This window comes from Poecilia reticulata, linkage group LG7 (assembly GCF_000633615.1).
Source record: "Poecilia reticulata strain Guanapo linkage group LG7, Guppy_female_1.0+MT, whole genome shotgun sequence".
Lineage (NCBI taxonomy): Eukaryota > Metazoa > Chordata > Actinopteri > Cyprinodontiformes > Poeciliidae > Poecilia > Poecilia reticulata.
Window position 1 is genome coordinate 5,379,798 of NC_024337.1, and position 13,155 is coordinate 5,392,952.

Here is a 13,155-nt window from a genome sequence, read left to right on the forward strand (position 1 = left end):
TTTTTTTTTTTTTTCACTAGAGTCTGAATGTAAACCAGACGCGCCTGACGTGAGAAAAGCGTTTGGTATGAATGCACCATATAACATCTGGCCATCTTGACGACGAACGTCTGGCCGCCTGAGATCATACATTATGTGACGTCAGCGGATAGACTCCGCCCAGTTGTTTTTGTTCCGCCGAGAGACCCCAGCCATCTGTTTTCAACCTAAATATGATGTGATAAAGCCTATAAGCTACTTTTTGTTTTTCTTTTTTAAAATTGGACACATTAATTTAGCTGAACTCGGTTTCACCTCAGAGTTTGAGACTGAAAGCTCAGAGCGGAAGTCATGTTAGCTCCAGCTGATTCTCTCCGGAGATGATCCAATTCTGTGGATTTCGGTGACCAAAGATGGATCTCCGTGAAGCCGAACCCACACTGAAAGCCTACCTTGACCAGGATGTCCTCTACTCCCGTGGAAGTGGACGCTGCCGTTGTGCTGCTGGGGGCGAGTGTTACTGCCATCACACACCCGCTCCTGTACGTCAAACTGCTAATTCAGGTAGCTGGGCCGACCGACCGACCGAAATATAGAGAGATAAGGCAGATGAGGTAAATTATATATGTATATGTGTGTATATATGTATATATATCTCTAATCTGTCTAACCTATCTCTCCTTTCTTTGTTGCAGATGTTTCAGATTATCAAACACATTCGATGAGCTCATCCAATGTGTTTGATGATAATACTGTATCATAAGTATGATAATACTTAGTATACTTAAAATGTACTTACGCAAATGTAAGTATGTTTGAAATATACTAAAGTATATATTTCTTTTTCACCTGGGAAGCAGGGCGAGTATCACCTCTGTTTCCACCTCAGATCAATTTGTATTTTCTCCCTTTTTTCGTTCTTCCAGGTGGGACACGAACCTCTTCCTCCAGCTGCTGGGACAACAATGTTTGGAAGACCAGTTCTATACCTGCCTGGTTTCTTTAGCTATGGTGAGTTATAGCTGCACATAAGGGAYATCCAAAGACCAAAACACTCTTCTGTGGGGGCGACTGTGGCTCTGTGTGTACAGTAGCTGTCTTGTGATCGGAAGGTTGTAGGTTCAATTTCAGCTTCCTCCTGTCACATGTCGATGTGCAAGGCGCCTAACCTTGGTTGGATATAGTTTATGAAAATATCAGTATCAAAGCAGTGGGATACAATGTGCCAGCTAYRTCACACCAGTGACCTGAAGAAACTGCTRCACAAGAAGAAAGTAAGGGAGAAACATGGGCAATTACGGAGGTGTACATGAAGAAGCTGAAGAGTACAAAGCAAGTGCTCTTTTGTGCATCTCTAAAAGTCAGGTGAAGATGTAGCTGAGCGAGCCGGRGAATATCATATTTTGTCAGAGATGAGGAAGATCACAGTCTTCAAGCTGATGGAAGTCTAAACAAATCCAGTGAACTGAACAGGCAGCAAGATCGGCATCTCCTCTCCTCCCCCCAACCAAAGATACATCACACCTTCCTTTGACCAACAGCTCGTCTGTCACCCAATGTTTTGTTTTCCACTTGACTATGGACCCTTTTGCTTACATCTCTGTCTTCAACCAAATCAGGAGATGCTGGAGCTCCCTTCGTGTCATCCTTCTTTATGTCCATCTCTAAACGTCAGGTGAAGATGTAGCTGAGCGAGTGAAGTGGAACCAGGTTGCAGGTCCAAATAGTCTCAACCTGAAAGCCTGCGCCATGCAGCTCTGTGGAATTCTGCAACATTTCTTCAACCTTAGTTGGAACCGGGAGAAGGTTCAAGTGTTGTTGTTGCCCTGCTGTGGCACCAAAGAAAGCTTACTCATCAGTGATCGGTGACTATTGACCTATTGCTCTGACATCCAAARTTATAAAGGTCCTGGAGAGACTACACTTGGCCCACCTGAGTACTATTGCTTACTCAAGTGCACATGACAATATCATAAGCAGTTTGCTTATTGCTGTTGAGGTGGAGTTGAAGATGCAGTCATATGCCTTGACAAAGGACAAAGGAGGCAACACTGTGAGGATCATGTTCTTTGATTTTTCCAGTGCAATTCAGCCTGATCTGCTTTGTCTGAAACTCCAGAAGACACAAGCGGAGGCCTCAACAATCACCTGGATCGATGACAAGCAGACMACATTTTCTTCATTAAATACATGTCATTTTCTGGTGGGATTAATAAAGTATTTTTGATTCTAAAAAAGGCACATACATGCTGCGGCAATATTCTACCGCAGCATGTTTAACGTGTTAACTAAATGTGCTAACTAAAACATAATTATGCCACTGTAGTTCAGAACAGCTAAGAGGAAGTGTGTTTGTTTTCAGCTCAGTATATTCTCAAAGTGGATGGCAAGCTGGGACTCTTCCGGGGCCTCTCACCTCGTATAGTATCCAGCACCATCTCTACTGTGGTCAGGGGCAAAATTAAACGGGTAAGAAAGACRTAAAATTGTGGTCATATTAACACAACAGTCMATGCTTTACTCCCCGAGATAGAAACTAATGGTAGTCACTTTTTATATACTTGGAAATAATGCTGGAAGTAATAGAGCCTGGARGTTTTTCTGTACAACACCARATGGWCTTCTGTCCAATGTTTATGTTCATTTATTTAGATGTGTTCATAGAGCTCCCAGTGYTTTTTACTGACGTTCACTGCAGTTCTATTKCATTMACAAACACAGATCTTATAGCAACAATTATTTTCAGATGCAACTTTTTATTCAAATTGTAACTTTTTYCTATAMCCAGAGGGAGCTCCAGTCCAAGAAAGATGAGCACCAGAATTCCTTTAGGAAATTGGTCCAAGAGGTGAGAGGTCAATGGTTTCTGAAGAATCATTAGCATTACAGTGTTTTCTATCTCTTTAATCCAAGTAAGACGAGGGTTAAACTGACAGTTCATATGTTTCAGTATGCCATGTTGAAATCAGAAATCATAATGACCTTCTTCTTTCAACTTTTTTTTCCTCAGACGTCACATGAGATGATCTTTCAGTGCCTGTCCAAAGTGGCCACCCATCCTTTTCACGGTATGCCCTCAGTAAGATGGCTTCCTCTGCACAGGTTTTGAACTTTCCTCTCAGCCTCATAACACCAGTAGGACCAATTTAAGAAAAAAAAAGGTCTTCCCCAGTTCAGTTTTTTAATACTGTAAAGAGCCTTGTGTCTTGTGAAGATGGGAATCCATTACCAGAGTAATATATTATTATTATAATATTATTTGTCATTTGAATACGAGAAAAACTGTACAACATCAGTAGGATCTTGTAAAGCTCTACTGATGGTAAGAATTTTGCTTGGATSGCCCAAACRAAACAATTTCAAGCAAAACAAAAGAAGCCAAAGCGGCGTATTGTTTTYATGCAGGACACAATTAACCCTCAACTGGTGAAAYCAGCAAATGTGTCTYCCGCTCTCTAGACTACGCGCCCTGTTATCAGTCCCATAAAAGCCAAGGTGATGTGCGGYGTTGCTTCTGAATGAACACCAGACTCAGTAGATTATCTGTTAGCTGTTTTGTTTATCTTTGGCAGTCATGTCAGTGCGCTGCATGGCCCAGTTCGTTGGCAGAGAGACCAAGTACAGGTAAGGTCAYAAGATCTGGTCCAGGTACAGTACAATAACTTCCTATAAAGTTTTTCAAGTCAACACAGATGTGGGAACAGCAAGTCACTGATGGGGATCCAAGTTGAGAGAGATTGCTTTGTGCTCTCCCTTCCTTGGTCCTTCTGAGTTCTGGCCATAGCAGACTGACTCCTTCCTGGTGACTTTTGGCATCTTTGTGCCCCCACAAGCACATCACCCTTAACAAATAAGGTCATACAAACAGACGTCCCTATATTTCATTGATGTGATTTGTTTATGTTGAAGTCAGAGGCAGTTTTGATTGATAAACTCACTCACACAATCAGGATACCATATCTTGATATTAATTTTGAGCAGTCTGTCCTGGAACAACTAGTTTTTCCATGTACTTAAATAAAACTGGTGTTGCCAAGTGGGGCATGAGGCTTCAGCAGCTGTTACTTGTTTCATATGTAAGTGAAAAGTCTAAAATGACACAAATCATAACAGAAAAGACTACATGAAGAAATATTTAGGTTGTATATTTATTTTTATTTATTTATTTTTTAAGCAAATGTGATTAGTATCCTCCAAAAGGGGTTATATAAAAGCAGAAAAGTACCAAGTAATGTGAATACTTTTGCATAATTTAAATTTTGCATAATTTYGCATATTTTGACTCAAACATGTTGAGCTAAAACTAAAGTTCTGGTAAAATTTTAAGCCACCTTAACTTCCAGGAAACAGAATATCTTTTTTACAAGAAACCGAAAAGTTAAAAAAGGGAGTTGAAGTTAGTCAAACATATTTGTACCTTAAAGTGTTATTACTTTATGGCAGTCCTTCTCAAACTGTGGTCCCCGGACCACTGGTGGTCCACGGRCGCCCTCTAGTGGTCCGCGAGGTACTGCATGTTAACGACCCTTTATTTGCCGTGACATAAGCTCAAAGTACCACGCCACAATTAACTTGCAAAAGGATTGTGTTAAAAATAATCACGTAAAACGGACTTAAAACCGGGTTATTTAAAAAACAACAACAACAACAACAACAACAACAACAACAACAACAACAACAACAACAACTCCTGGACTACCCAGAGGAAGCTGAGTCATAGCTGCTGAGTGTCGATGTGTCGTTCACTATAGTGTTTGGATTCCGGTTATTGGTAGGAATCGCTTCATAGTCAGAACTGTTCTTTGTTTTAAGATAAGTCAGAATAAGTCTTTATGTTGACTTTATCTTGACTTTAACATAAAGTCAACATGTTAGTTTAGTTCAGACTTCTTGTTGAGGTTTTCACAGATTGCTCTAGGTTACATTTTGCAGAGACATCTGAATGAAGACATCATTTCCCTTCATCCCACCAGTCAAATCTTTAATCACTAATCCTGATGTAATTAAATGGTTTCATTTGTGTCTGGTGAAATGTTGCTGAATGTGTCTTCTCGTCTGCAGTGGTGTATTCAGTTGTATCATGAAGATATTTAAGGAGGAAGGATTGTCTGGATTTTATATGTAAGTGGGGCTCCCTCTACAGTCCATACGGCATGTTTAACTCCTTACGGTCTGATCAGTGTGCTTGTTTGCAGTGGTTTTGTCCCACATGTGCTGGGCGAAGTCCTTTTCCTGTGGTGCTGTAACCTGCTGGCCTACTTCATCAACACCTATGCTGTAGACGACAGCGTACGTATACCAGCTGTTTGTACCCAAGCTGTCTTATCCATGCCTAAATGGATTGAGTTGCTGCCATGTGATTGGCTGATTCGACATTTATGTTAATGAGGCGTAGCACAGGTGTACCTAATAAAGTGGCCAGTGAGTGTATTCACAGCTTTTGAAGCTGTTTACCTTCAGCATTAAGACCGTTTCCCACAGGCTCTTAATTCTTGTGTTAAAGGATCGTGAACTCTGAACTCTCGACCTCTTTGTGTCAGTTCAGTCTGTCACTTTTGGTCTCTTTCTTCCTTCTTGCACGATCACATCATTGGTTTTAATGTTTCTGTTAGTACAGCGCTCCATTTATTTTAGTATTGTACCATCAASCTGTCACATGAAATCTGTACTAAATCGAAAACTTGTAACATTTTCACTAATGTGCATTGTCCTCTATAAGTAATTTATTGGAATCTAACTCCTGTTCTTGTTTTAGTTCAGTCAGGCATCAACAATAAGAAGCTACACAAAGTTTGTGATGGGCGTAAGTTTATTGTTATTATAGCACTTTCATTTTGACAGCTGCTGATGGTCCGCAGTTACATTAATGTCGACTGCATTTCTCTAGATTACACTGAGCGTTCTGACTTACCCCTTCACGCTGGTTGCTGATGTAATGGCCGTCAACAACTGTGGGTGAGTGACAGAATGATTCACGATTTATTGTTTTCTGTTTGATGAGTTCTGGCAGATTGTTTTAACAACCTGGAAGTTTGTCGTCTGCATTCAGACCTGAGATCAGTAAAAAACTTATGAAGTAATTATTTAAACGTCAGAAACTTTTTAAACCTGGGATTAAATACAGAAATAATGTATTCAAAATAGAACTAATTATATTTGCCTTTGTTGAATGTATTGTGGGCGGGACTAGGGCTGCATCTAACGTCTGATTGGCAAGTTTGTGGTAAATAAATTGCAACAATTTAATAGTGTTACTGAAGTTTTTTCTGAACTTTCCCGCAGAGATATTGAACTGACATTGAGTCGTAGCAAACTTTGATGGGTGAAGTGAAATAATTTATTAAATGATGAAATATTTAAAGTAAAATGAGTGCATTTAATTAAGACATAATTACATATATATTTTAATACATTATTTCTGTATTTATTTATAGTTTTAATAAACTGACACATTTACATGAAGTTTTTTCATTTTAATTTGGTACTCTTCACTCTGATTCTTCAATTTAAAGCAACAAATCAAAGTCGGACTCTATTTTATTCCCCGAAGGCTTTAGACAACACACCCTGAACTGTTTGCTAGAATCACAGAACATAGACTCTGATCGTGCTGCCACTCTGACTCATTCAGCTCTGTGTTTCCAGTCTGGCTGCAGGTCTTCCTCCTCGGTTTCCCGTCTTTAAATCCTGGCTGCACTGCTGGAATCATCTGAGTACCGAGGTATGCAGACATTCTGACCACACCTCCATCTTCCTGTCCTCAGAACATGTGGAGCTCAACTGTTCTCCCCAACATCCTTCAGGGTCAACTCTTCAGAGGCTCCAGGCTCTTTTTCCGTCGTGCGCCCCTGACTCTACCACCTTCTGTCGAAGATTAACGTAGTCATCACTTGCTAGGATGAAACTGGAAGAGATCTCACCCCCGAACTATGTTCCAGATCAAGTAGAAGAGGCAGCGCTGTTCATGGTCCATCAGGGGCTTTATGCATAAAAGACTGTGCAGTTTTCACACTAAAACTTGAAAAACGTAGAAATGTGCGGCGCACAAAAATAAAATCAGATGCATAAAGCCGTGCACACGCACGTGGCCGCACACCTTTTCTTTATAAATCCTAATTTGTGGTAAATAGAGAGCAGCTGCTGGTCTGCCCTCAGGGCCGGCCCAAGCCTCCATGGCGCCCTAAGCAAAATTTGGTTTTGGGGCCCTCTAGTTCTGCTAACAATGTGGACTGGCTGCAATCAACAGTCTGAATATTAGATCATTAACACACCTGCTATAAACTTACTGCATCTCTGACAGGGATGTTTTCATTATATTCTATATGCACGTGTATACATATATAGGATACATTTATCGGCGCCGATTTCCTTAACTTTGGGGGATTGGTGATTGGCCGATACTTTCATGAAGCCCATCTTATCCCCTGATCTCATCTTTGTCAGCAATGTTTTAAAAATCAGTCTCTGTCCTCTCCTGCTCTGCAGAGAAAAGTTTGACTGACAGACTGGCCCACCAGGTCATGTCTGCGTGTTTGCAGCTAACAATATTCACCCCACTGTTGCCAACTCACTGACTTTCTTGCTACATTTAGTAACATTTCAGACAAAAAAAATTGGTATCGGTCAAAGTCAAAATCGGCAGGTCAGGCTTTTTAAAGATCGGTAATCGGCGAATGGCCAGAAAACTGCAGTCGGTGCAGCCCAACTTAAAATGGAATACATGCACACATATTCATGACATTCTTTGATTAAATCAATTTCTCTTATGTGTAATTACAATAGATACAATTTTAATTTATAACATGCGAGTCTTACTCACTTGAGAATGTTGACCGGTACCGGGTTGATTCTGTGCCTTCAAACAATTTTAATTGGAGAAGTTTCACATATCTTATAAGTTGATGTAAAAATACTGTTTGTTTTAGATGCATAAATTATCATGCTCAGCAGCAAACAATATATCGCCAACTACAGCTTAGAGCAGCTCATTGTTATATTAATGCAGTAGCAGTGCAGCCTGATGTAAAAACATTTTGCTAGATGATGCCAAACATTGAGAAGTTTTAATTATTGTTGTCAAACGTTTCAAACATTTTGAAGACAAAATCCCCCAGAAATACACAGGGCCAAGCACGAGAATCAATTAATTTTAAGTTAAAATTCAGCTTCCCACAAATTCAAACATTCTAGCATAAATGTTTGGCTGTTGAACTGGACTGTTCCAGGTCGCTATCAAGCCAAGACACTTTAAAACATACCTTTATCTTGACTTTTTCCTCTACTCTTCCTCTGTTTTTTTCTCTCTCCCTGAATAATAAATATTTTTTTGTGACATTGTTTTAATAACTTATCTTTTACTGATGCTTTTGGAGTTTTCGGATGCGCTCTGCACAGCAGTTCATATTACCGTTCAGTGCGGGACATACCGCGGCCACCCGGGGGCCCCCAAGAGCAATTTATTCATTTATTTTTCTTTTTGCCGATATGAGATTTCTACATACATTATCAAATATATATTATTGTAAAAAGAAAGAAAGAAAATTACCACTTTATAATAAATGTATGTGCTTTTGTTAATATAATCACATAGAAATCATTACTAAAAAAATGTTTTTTTAAATCTGTCCCACTTAGGGGGCCTCCAAGCGGTCCTGGGGCCCAAGCGACGGCTTAGTTTTCTTATGCCTTGGGTCGGCCCTGTCGCCACCGATAAGTACATATGTAAATTAGTAGTCTACCACCACATGAAGCAATAACCATGGCAACGTCCTTGTTTGTAGCAGTATGAGCAGGAGCGCCGCCAGAAATCTTGGGCCCCCTGACAAAAAATGTGATTGGGCCCCCCGCACAGCTTCTGTTGCAATTTTTTGAGTCTGTTTGACCCTTAAAAAGCATCACCATTTTAAAGGCTTGCAACTTACTGTCTTTGGTTCAATACTGATACCAGCACAATATTTATTGCTCATGAATTTTACATCCAACGCATACAGTATGCGAATAGGTTGCTTACATTTTTTCTATTAGTTTTAGTTTACTGAAAGATCTCTCTCCACGATCAACAATCACATTCAACCATAAAGCAATCCAGACTTCTCCACTTGGCCACCAAGGATCATAGCAACAGCATCATGCTAAAGCCGACCGCTGAACGAACAACCAACCGCATTAAAACTCTGAGCTCTCATGGACCCGTGTTACAATTTACAACAGGAAGAAACACATTTACAGCCCGAAGTCTAAAATGAAATATTCGTAATTCAATAAGATAGTGATCCTTTTTTATCATTAATGAATTGAGTTTTTATTTTGCACTTTGAGTTAACCTGGGATGTTCTAAATCTCTAGAAAAACTGAAGTTTTGGGGTTAAGGCACAAGAAAAAAAGCTGCGTTTTTAATGTTTTGATGTCTTTGATGCTGTTAAGGTGCTTCTATTGTTTTTAGAATATAACATAATTTTAAAAGGTTATTTGTCACACCTCTTCTACATTCGTCCTTCATGTTGGTTTCTGATGCGAGACTCGTGAGATCTGGTAATTTTGGATGGAGAACAAAGCAGGACTGAAAAACGGACACCTTCCCATTACATCTAACACTTCCACAGGAATACCAGGTTCAAAACTATAAAACACCAGAAAAGCTATATTTTACTATTGAATATCAAGATGTGGAGGCAAAAAACCCAAACATCATCCAATAAGAACATAGTTTATTTAATCAGTGATTTACAACAACCATGAAATAGAGTGGGACAGTGCAGGGGAGGGCGGGGGGGTCAGTCCTCGTTGGAGGAGGGCAGGATGATTTTGCTGACGTCATAGTAGTTCTCCTCGATGAGCGGCAGACCGTCTTTCTCCCTGAGCAGAATGAGCCGTTCTGCTTCCCTTCTGGCCCACTTCCGCATGCTGGAAGCCACACAACCACAAATACAGGTTAGCCTTCACTGAAGTCAGCGCTTGCCTCGTTAAATTGTACTGGATCCTTATTTAACAGTCGAACCAAACTGCAGAGGTAGTGAGGAAAACTCCTTCCTCCTTCCACTAAAAAGTTAAAATACCAAAGAGGTAGCAGCCAGGAGCTGTTGCTCATCAATTTGTGAAGGGCTATGAAACCATTTCCACCTTTTTGATGCCCACCATTCTACTTTAAGAAAGTTTATTGTAAGGCATGTCACCTCACATCTGAGCAGAACCAAAACAAAAAACAAAAAAACTTACCCATGGTCTGGTAAATAGTGGATAAAGGTTCCTCCGATAACAAGAGCCACAGAGATGCCCAAGAAGAAGCCCATCTTCATGTTCCTCACATCCTCCTCCGGATTGGTGGAGAAGCCATGGAAGTCTGGATTCTGATCAAAATAATAAATAATGCATTAGAAACTCTTTAAAAAAAAGAGAAGGCTGTCGGAAGCTGACCTGAAACTGTTATGGGTTCTGCTACGATGGATAAAATGACTTCAAAATGACTTGAACTAGACAAGTAACAAGTAATTGTTTTCCTCCATCTCTTATCTGCTTACACACACAGTGCTGCTGCTCACATAACCATATCATATAAGACTGGCTATAGTCACACATAAACAGACTGAGACTGATTACACAACCSTTTAGGGAGGGTACAGACGGCAAAGAAGAATAAAAGCTAAACTCGAGCTGCAGTCTTTGCCTCACTTGGTTGCATCCATCAGGTGAGCTCAGTGTGGCTCCAGCGCTGGATGGTGAATGTAACTCTGTGTCTGTTCCATTTATATGACATAACATGGCTTGTAACATTTGATCATTTTTCAGCATTAAAGGCTGTTTTATACTTAACAAAATCTCATTATTTCTCAAGGTAATTACACTGAGGGGTTCTGGTTGGGTCCTGAAACTGGTAAATGGACCTGGGTGGGGCACAGAGATAAAAATGAATGAACTATAACGCAACATCAAGCTCGAGCACCATGACTGACTCACACATTGGTCCTGTAGGAGGCGACTGTCTGCCTGAGTGTCAGAGGTCATGGGAGGTGAACGTTACCCCAAACTCAGCTTGTTTCAGTACAATTCCATTGAAGTAAATAAAAAATCCCAAAGGGAAATGAAATGTTATTGTAACTCATATCATTCAATTATCTTTAAAGAATCATTGTGGATGGTGATGCTATGGGCAGGATGGATCTCCAGTAGCAGTCAGTGTTGCGACAAATCTGAAGAGGCCTCTGACTGGACTGAAGATTGCTGCTGTGTAACAGACTCATCTGGACAACTGTCTGAAAGTAATAAAGAGCAAAACTCCTTTCAGCTGCACAGCATTTAGAACCAGAGGGAATAATTGTCCAAAGATAAACTAAAAATATATATTTAAAACAAGAACAGCAGCAAAAACACTACAACAAATCAGAACTAAGGTACCAGAGATGCTACATGCTGCCGTTACGAATGTGACAGAAAAGATCTAGTGATTATCATCTGTTAGTACATCTAAACTTGCTGTGCTTAGTTGACGTCAGTTTAACAGACCTGCATTTATTCAATGTTCCTAATGTTTAGGTTTGTATTATTTAGGTTTAAGAAATACTCAAGAGCTCAAATAATAAATGGTGCAATATGTGACAAACGGAAAATAATCTTGACTTTACGTTTAGTTGTCCGAGCTGTGCCTCTCTTCATTTAAAATTCTATTTAGAGTCAAATTTATAAATACACATTCATGCCTGAGAGGGATGAGTTGTAACCGTTTAAAATAAATATTTCATTAATTAAGGGGATTTGTTATAAATTAAAGTAATTTTATCCATCGTAACTAAGTTTGAACTTAAATGTCTTCAGGTATTACTACATTTTATTCTATACTTGCTTTCTTCCTATATAGAGACTACTAATAAAACCTCGTATTGTCTGGATAAAATGTGGATTTACAATTTTATACTTCGTTTTATGTCTTGCTGTAACTTCTGGACTTTTGTCCATGATTAGCTCACCGGTTTAGCTAGTGTTTGTATAAAAAGGGTTCTCTCAATAAAGGTTTAATGTTTCATATTTAAACATTCAGCACAGCGCAAACCCACCTGAACAAATAATAAACCTGGCATTGAACTGGGCTGAGTTGAAAGTAAACAGAACACCCGCCAGGACACAGTCCCGTCAGCGCAGGCTCGTTCGCTGGAGGTCCAGTAGCTGCACTCACCTTGGCGAACGGGCTGACCTCGCCGTGTCCAGACTGATTCACGGGCTCGTACAGCTCCGTCACAGCCGTCGAGGAGATGGCGCTGTCCGCTTTGGACTGCGATACGAAGCGGGTCGAAAGGACAGAAACAGACCGGGGCAATGCAAGCCCCAGCCGTGATAATCGGGACAACATTTCTCCTGCCCGAGAAGGGTACTGCGCCACCGGAAGCGGAAATGTTACCTTTTTTTACTTGCCTTAGTATGAGCCGGAACGTTACCGCCATCAGGTGGTGGTCGATGGTAATGCAAACTGACCAAATATAAAATAAAGAAATACGAAATTCCAAATTAAAACTCAATAAGTAATAAAAGGATAAAAACCGTTGGGTTTCTGATTAAAGCACTTTTCAAAATTTAATTTTCAAAATACTTTATTCTTTACAGAGGTAAAATACATATCGTTGTAACTCATGTTATGCCATATTCTTCAACTAGATATTATAGATGCTGAGGGTTGTCGGCAGGAAGATCTCCTGTAGCGGTCTGTATTACAGAATTCCAAAGAAGATTGACTAAAAACTCTTTGTTGTTGTATAATGGACTCGAGGAGGTTCAGGGTTATTCATAATTTTGTAACAAATATTTGAGAGAAAGGAAGAGAAATTCACATGCACAATCAATTTCTGACAGATCTAACAAATGAATTAATATAAATGGGAACAAACCTGTTTATTATTTTCCATTTTATTGTGCAACCGTTTTGCAATCTAAGTGCCAAGCTTATTAGTGTTTTCTTCTATTATTCTGTTACAGAACAAAATAATTTATTTTGTGTAGTTTCTACTATGACGATTACTGTACATTTCCAAAACCTTTTTGTATTCTCACTTTTTAACAATGTGTTGTTTCTGCCTTTAAGTCAACACAGAATCTATAACACAGATTCTCTTGTTTCGAAGAATAAATTCATTGTCGCTTAACCTCTTTTATAATGATACTTCTTAATATTTTGAAGATTATTTCTCATGT

General features: G+C 39.7%; 2 protein-coding genes across 3 annotated transcripts; one reads left to right on the forward strand and one right to left on the reverse strand.

Moving 5' to 3' along the window:
* Window positions 1-136: 136 nt before the first annotated feature.
* Window positions 137-7,464, forward strand: LOC103466993 (mitochondrial carrier homolog 1). Of its 2 annotated transcripts, none has more exons than XM_008412999.1 (12): window positions 137-543; window positions 906-990; window positions 2,342-2,448; window positions 2,768-2,827; window positions 2,990-3,047; window positions 3,552-3,603; window positions 5,041-5,100; window positions 5,175-5,268; window positions 5,735-5,782; window positions 5,867-5,934; window positions 6,625-6,700; window positions 6,783-7,464. In XM_008412999.1, exons 1-12 carry the CDS (start codon window positions 442-444, stop codon window positions 6,855-6,857), a joined length of 885 nt encoding a protein of 294 aa, XP_008411221.1. In that variant the 5' UTR covers window positions 137-441; the 3' UTR covers window positions 6,858-7,464. The 2 variants fall into 2 exon arrangements, with proteins under 2 accessions (XP_008411221.1, XP_017161491.1); XM_017306002.1 differs by having other exon boundaries at window positions 502-593.
* A 2,205-nt stretch (window positions 7,465-9,669) lies between these two features.
* On the reverse strand, window positions 9,670-12,369 carry ndufb11 (NADH:ubiquinone oxidoreductase subunit B11). The gene is made up of 3 exons (XM_008413000.2): window positions 12,146-12,369; window positions 10,195-10,325; window positions 9,670-9,882 (listed from the first exon to the last, which is right to left on the reverse strand). Exons 1-3 carry the CDS (start codon window positions 12,317-12,319, stop codon window positions 9,753-9,755), a joined length of 435 nt encoding a protein of 144 aa, XP_008411222.1. The 5' UTR covers window positions 12,320-12,369; the 3' UTR covers window positions 9,670-9,752.
* Between the last annotated feature and the right edge of the window lie 786 nt (window positions 12,370-13,155).